Genomic DNA, 6678 nt, shown 5'->3' on the forward strand with positions numbered 1-6678 from the left:
TGTTGGCTAGCGACTTCATTTTCCACCAAACGACGTGAAAAATGACCAGTGTGGATATTTTAATGTGTTAAATATGTAAAAATTGCCCACATAAATAAAAACATTTCTATACTTAAGAAGACATTCTTCATATATTAGTTCATAGCTCTGAACCAATGTGTACACTTATGTAAATGAAAAGATTATTACAAACACTATAAAACAAGGGTGTGTTGAAATACATTTTGCCCCATGTTTGACGGTGCCGACAGATATTTTCTTTTAGAGGAAAAATGGGAAAACAGTAGGATATGTTTTCGCTACATTGGGGACCATGCTTTAAGTGTCATAAGAAACACAAAACGCTAGTAATATGGATAAATGCACTTTTTACCAATCAGTAGATGTTTACAGTGTAATTATAAAGGCTTAACAGTCAAACACTGCTTTGGATAGCATTTCTGTATGAAAACTCTGGTAAGTATTAAAATGTGTATTAAATATTACTCTTTCCAGTACTTTTTTTATATAGGCATTTGGAATATACTTGGCTTTGGGTATGTAGGGCTTACCCAATGCTCTCCGCTATAAGGCAGGATGTAATAGCGTCCAAGTTTGCCGGAACTGCGGGATAGCGGCTAAACTCAGACGTTTTTTTAAAGCAGCAGTCATTTACAAGGCAAAACCATGCCTTGGTTTAAAAACAATAAAAAAAAAAAAAAAAATTAAAGTTCGGCCATTATCCCGCACCTCCGGCAAACTCGGATGCTATTACATCCCGCCTATAGTTTATTTTTTAAAATGTCAAATATACATATTTTTGCTAAGTAACAGTTTAGCATTTTTCAGGTGCTGAATGCCACATTTGCCCACAAGAATTAATGATTACTAGGTTTGTAATATTGCAAATAAAATTATAATTGCATATTTTGACTAGGTTACAAAAGTGTTGTGGGTACTTTAAAACAATTTGGTACAGAAAGCAAATATGAAATTTCACTATCTATGTGCGTAATCTACATACTAGTTGTTAACGTGTGTACAACCCTGTATGTTATTAACATGCTCAAAAACATGTTGTTATCTACATCAACACCTGTAAAGTATTTTAAAAACTTATACCAAAGAAATTATTAATTCCAAGTGTGCGCAAAGATGCATCATAATGTGCAACTGTACAATGTGCAGAATACAAAAACAAACCGTGGAATCAGTTTCTCATCGCATTTAAAACATTACTTTAAAAATGAATTACTGGTGGCTAAAACTCCTGACACCAATATATTATGTTTAACAGTCAAGCAATAGTCAGTGGCCAGCCACTGATGTTGACACTTTCTAAGCAAAGCCAATTATAATTAAAAAATAATAATAATTAAAAGCCTTAAAGCATCGTCCCCATTGTTTAAATACAAAATTGCATTGTCACTAAAAAAGAAAATAAAGTACAACTGCTGCAGATTAATTGTTGATATAAACAGAACATTTGTAAATGTTCTGTATTTGAGCTTTATGCATAAGGCTCAGCAAGGTGTTCAATGAAAAATGTTCATGAGATCAGCTAACCAACTTTGGCAACACTGTCCTTTGCTGAATATTTCCATTGGCATCAGTCATTTGGGTCAAATTAGTTCTTAGTTTTGTAGCTGAGCCCGATGTAGGAGGTAACTTAGAAATTGATGTTATAGCACCAGAGCTTTTGGATGAGGTCTTTTCCCCAGTTGGAGGTTTGGGCAAACGTCTACGTAACCAATGATGCCGCAAAGCCTGGCTGGGGGTCATGCGCAGAGTAGGATCCCATTCTAAACATTGGGTCAGAAAATCAAGAAATAAGGGATCATCACAGCCCTTCAAAGCAGTTACCCAGTCCCTGCTTCCAGGGGGACCTCGTAATTTTCCTCTTCTAGAGCGACCACCATTCAGTACCACAGAACCATCTGGCAGGGTTGTAACAGTGCAATAACGAGGATAACCTTTGGAACTGACAAAATTCTTGCCTCGTTTTGAAGAATCAAGTAGCTTTTGGGATGGCATCCCCAATAACTCAATCATACATGCTAATTGATCACCTTCATCTTCTCCAGGTAAGAGCGGATAGCCAGTCAACAGTTCTGCTAGAATACAACCCAAGCTCCACATGTCGATAGGCATACCGTAGCGACCACCAAGAATTACCTCTGGAGCTCGATAAAAGCGCGACTGTATGTATGTGTAAACACGCTGATGCTCATAACAACTAGAGCCAAAATCTATGACTTTTATGCCACTTCTACCCTGTTGCTTCAACAGAATATTTTCAGGTTTAAGGTCACAGTGGATTATTCTATTTTTGTGCAAAGCATCCAAGCACTGTAAAATGGAGTGCGCAAACTTGCGGACTAAAGGCAGGCTGAAGCCCTGAAACTTGTTTTTCTTTATCAGCTCGTAGAGGTTCATACTCAGCAACTCAAACGTCATGCAGATATGATTGCGGAATGTGAAGTTCTCCAACATGTGGATGACATTCATGGTGTTATCTTTATCCTGTTTTTTAAGGTGCTCCAGAATTCGGATTTCTTCTGCTGCTTGTCGATGAAAACGTTTTTCGTTTCTCACCATTTTTAATGCCACATGCTGATGGAGCTTGTGATCGTAGGCCTTCACAACTTGGCCGAAACTTCCTTTCCCAATAACCTTGAGAACTTCATAACGGTATGCAACATGATCATGTGGCACTTGCACATATGAGCCCTGATCGTCATCATAGCCACCATTATTTGTGCCACCGATCACACCTTGACGTTTCTTTGCATTTGGACCCAAAAAATATATTTCAGGGTAATTGAAGATTTCATGGTGTTCAAAAGCGGTCAGTTTTTGCATGTATTGCTTCATTGCTTGTTCTGGGGATAACGAAGAAGACTTCACTTTGGTTGTCCCGTCTGCAGATTTCAAAGAGCTAGAACTTCCTTGTCTCCGGTGTGTGCTTTCTAGCGGTCTTTCTGAAACAGCAGGTAATCCAGTTTTACCAACAGTGGTGAGCCCATTTGGTTGTGTTGTCAGGACAGTCCTTTTGTTGCTGTTCTCTTCATACAGTTGCTGTACCTGGATCTGCCCGTGGCTACCAACATGCAGATGTTCGCTCATTGTGTGCTTATTGACTCCAATCTGAAAGAGATGCCAAATATTTGGTCATCAGAGTTGAACAAAAAAATAAGAATACTTGTACAGACTTGTCAGGAAAGCATTCATTGTAAATAAATATCAAGGTCACCATGCAAAACTGCTAAATTATATATTTAATGCAAGATATACAGACCTGGAATAAGGCAATAACAGACCACATCAAAACACCTATGACAAGCCATAACTTCCTTATTAATAGTGCAGAGGTGATTTAAACATAGTTATTATACATTGCTTAATTAAAACAGGTTTCAAATTGTAAACTACTTAGGTTTAACTTAGGAGAGCTTGTGGTGTCTCCAGAGGAAGTAGGACATACTGTACATGTATACTCTTCTGCAGTATTAAATGGGGGAGGGTGCTACCAGTGCTATACAATACAGGAAACAAAACATACACCAAGTGGATACATTAGCAGTGACAAACAAAACAAAAGCAGAGCAAAATGTAGAAGGAGGAATATTTGGGTCTCTTTTTTTTTCTCCACAGAATGGGTAGGCTATTAACATGTTTGGACACCATCCAAAATAGGACTACAACATAAACAGAACTGGGAAACCACCTTTCTATTGTTTATATTTAAGCCACAAGTTTGGGTTATATTGGTTTTATTATTACAACAAAGAACACTATGTAAAAATAAAAGGTAACTTCAAAAAGGCATCAAGTAAAACAAGGTAGCTATTAAAATAAAAAAACGTTGCTATTCCTATATGGGAAATAGCAAGAACGAAAAAAACAAAAACATAAGGGTCAGTGCAGGCCTTAGGGCAGTCTTAAGTAACAAAGAATAATATACATTAGCAACAAAAACGAATACAAAAATAGCATTGGAAACAGACACCAATTTAAGAACATTTCTGACAAAATGACAATAGCGAGCACAGCAGTTAGCCACCTGCCCCGTCAATACACTTTCCATTCAACAGCTGTTATACACTGCCAACTAGAAACGTGCAGTTTGTGTAGAGCAGTCATCAACTGATATGGGCTGTACATGGACAGCTAGCACAGAAACAACTAATCTCTCCGTTACCTCAGAACTAGAACTGAAATAAACTTGTAGACATAAAGAACATTTGTTGTTAAAATTTCAGGTACAGTTAGAGGTAACTAAACAGCTAAATAAATAATTGCATTGGACATTATGTGTTTCTTCAATATATAAAACTAACAGCCCTGCATGCTTGTATGTGATATGAAAGATAACTAACTGTAGGCTATGCTACTTAGGTCATAAGAGCTTCACATGCTTGCATCAATTATGTAAAAAAGAAAAAAAATAACACACCAATATGCTTGTATAATGGAGATGAGAGTTAATAATAGATGTCAGTAAGGTGGTTTAGAAAACAGCAGAAAAGGTTACTGCAATCACGTTATCTAACGCAGACCAATTATCAGAATGGACACATTGAAAAAACAACTTACCTGAATAAAAGGCATTTCTGTTAACAATATATAGTTTTAATGCTAAGAAAATTGTTCAACCATAAGAGATCAGCCCTGTTCGCCTTCCCCAGCTCTGCTCCAATGACATGAAATAGAGACTAATGTTGCTTGGCTGTCAGCCTGACTGTACCTTGCACATTTACTTCTATTAATACCAATCACTTGGCTAAATTTGGAAGACAAGGAGACTGTCAAGACACCAATGTTTAGGGGGATGTGGCAGAAACAAACACTGGAAGAATAACTCTGTAAAGGCCCATTCATAATTTTACCGTGTGCACTGTGTTGCTGGTTCTGAGGGGTGGCAATGATACAGGCGATGGTGGTCCTGTTCCGGCTGCAGACCGTGGCAATGCTGGAGATGGCTGCAATTGACTAGTACCTTCACTTCCTCTGCCTAAAGCACAAGAGACACAATCCATATTTCAATAATACATGAATAGGTGTCCTAGACACACAAGATCCCCAATCCAATCAACTTGCTTCACATTGTAACAAAGGTTTATGTAGCCACAGCAGCAAGTACACATGGTTGAACAGGACAGACACATAAGCCATAGATGGTAGTACCCCAGTCACAGAGCTGAGACTGCACTATCTGATGTGCAAATGATGCCATTAGGGATAAAGCCATGGTCTGAGATTAGCCAACCATATAATGCCAATGGAGAGTAAAGCAAACAGGATATCCAAGTCAGACAGCATTTTATGTGCAAGTCCCGGTCTGCTACATCCACAGCCTGACACACTTCACTGACTCATCCCCCCCTCACAGGAAGCCCGAGTGCCCGGTACACTCGCATGCAGGCCGCCAGTGGCTTCCAGGGACAGCAAGAGAGAGGACAAAACAAAGATTGGGGGTGGGGGGAGCTTAACCCTTGCAGTGCAGGGGAGGCCCGGAGCACGTTACCAGCTCGTCTAAGCCACAGTGGCAGCAGCAGCAGCAGCAGGGGAAGCGATACTTCATACCGCTGAAGAGAGTGGAAGCAACGTGTCTGTGATTTAGGGGGGACACACACAGCATGCACACATATACACACAGCATACAGATCACATACTCAGTGCACATAAACAAACACACACAGCTACCACGCTCCTGCCGCACTCCGACCACTTGTCCTTCCGTCCTTACCGGCCGGGTGCACCGCGGCAGCCGCACAGGGTTTTCGGGTTAACATGGCGGCTGGGCAGGGAGAGGCCAGCGGGGAGCAGTGACCTGATCTCCGGATTCGGACTGCTGATCCCCCACAGTCTCCGCTATCTCGGCTCCCGGGCGTCCAGTGAGGCAGCGCCCCGGCATCCCCGAGCCCGTCACTTCCTCACACAGCAGCACGCTCGGCCCCGCCGCCGCCGCCTCCTCCTCCGCTCCCAGTCAGGCAGCAGCAGAGCAGGCTCCCGAGGGGTCGGTGTCGGGGGGGGGGGAGCAGCCTGGGACACAGGCCCCACCCACCGCACTGCGAGAACACCCCACACTGGGGGCACCGTCACACCACCCACTGCTCCCAGCAGCACCGGCACACGGTCAGTCAGGCGGCGGTGTAGTACCAGGGAGCGGAGTCTGAGCCCGGCCTGTCTGACGCTGCGCCGGGCGGCGGTCACCGGTCTGCTGGGAGGGAGGAGACGCGTCTCCAGGTGACCAACAGTTCGCAAGCGGCTGGGACGTTGCTAAGCAGCGGCTGACACTCTATTCACATACCTAACACCAAGAGAAGACGTGTGGGAGGGAGCTTGTTTTTCACACATGTGATGCACGGGTTAAGGCAGATCATTTCACCCGGATGGAGGAGAATGGATTTGGAATACAGGCTTCGATATAAACAAGGGCGGGCACGACAACCATGAAGTTACCATCCGTTGTCGGGTCTGCGGCTCGCTTGGTGACAGGACTCCCAGGCTGTGATTGGTGCTCTACCAGCTGCTCGCTGCCAGGCTCCAAACGTGGGGTAGAGAGTCGAGGTCCCGGAGAGGGAGTAGCAGCCGCCCTGGTTATGTCTGCCAGCTTCCCCAGTGCTGGGTGCTTCTCACTGACCAGTCAGCACCGTGTGGTACACAATGAGCCACATGTTGCTGGGATTACACGGT

At 42.7% G+C, this 6678-nt stretch overlaps 1 protein-coding gene across 4 annotated transcripts; it reads right to left on the reverse strand.

Moving 5' to 3' along the window:
- Positions 1–351: 351 nt before the first annotated feature.
- DYRK2 (dual specificity tyrosine phosphorylation regulated kinase 2) lies at positions 352–6477 on the reverse strand. 4 transcript variants are annotated; one of them, XM_063927516.1, is made up of 3 exons: positions 6293–6477; positions 4869–4993; positions 352–3126 (listed from the first exon to the last, which is right to left on the reverse strand). In XM_063927516.1, exons 1-3 carry the CDS (start codon positions 6363–6365, stop codon positions 1537–1539), a joined length of 1788 nt encoding a protein of 595 aa, XP_063783586.1. In that variant the 5' UTR covers positions 6366–6477; the 3' UTR covers positions 352–1536. The 4 variants fall into 4 exon arrangements, with proteins under 4 accessions (XP_063783586.1, XP_063783588.1, XP_063783587.1 ...); XM_063927518.1 differs by lacking the exon at positions 6293–6477 and adding an exon at positions 5729–6262; XM_063927517.1 differs by lacking the exon at positions 6293–6477 and adding an exon at positions 5167–5577.
- Positions 6478–6678: the final 201 nt, after the last annotated feature.

The sequence above is a fragment of the Pseudophryne corroboree genome, chromosome 6 (genome assembly GCF_028390025.1).
Source record: "Pseudophryne corroboree isolate aPseCor3 chromosome 6, aPseCor3.hap2, whole genome shotgun sequence".
Classification (NCBI taxonomy): Eukaryota; Metazoa; Chordata; class Amphibia; order Anura; family Myobatrachidae; genus Pseudophryne; species Pseudophryne corroboree.

Coding starts and splice junctions, on each gene's coding strand:
- DYRK2 (XM_063927516.1), bottom strand. CDS start 6,365: ATGATCTGCCTTAACCCGTGCATCACATGTGTGAAAAACAAGCTCCCT. Junction 4,994..6,292: donor ACGTCTTCTCTTGGTGTTAG/GTATGTGAATAG, acceptor CTTGTGCTTTAG/GCAGAGGAAGTGAAGGTACT. Junction 3,127..4,868: donor CCAGCAACACAGTGCACACG/GTAAAATTATGA, acceptor CATCTCTTTCAG/ATTGGAGTCAATAAGCACAC.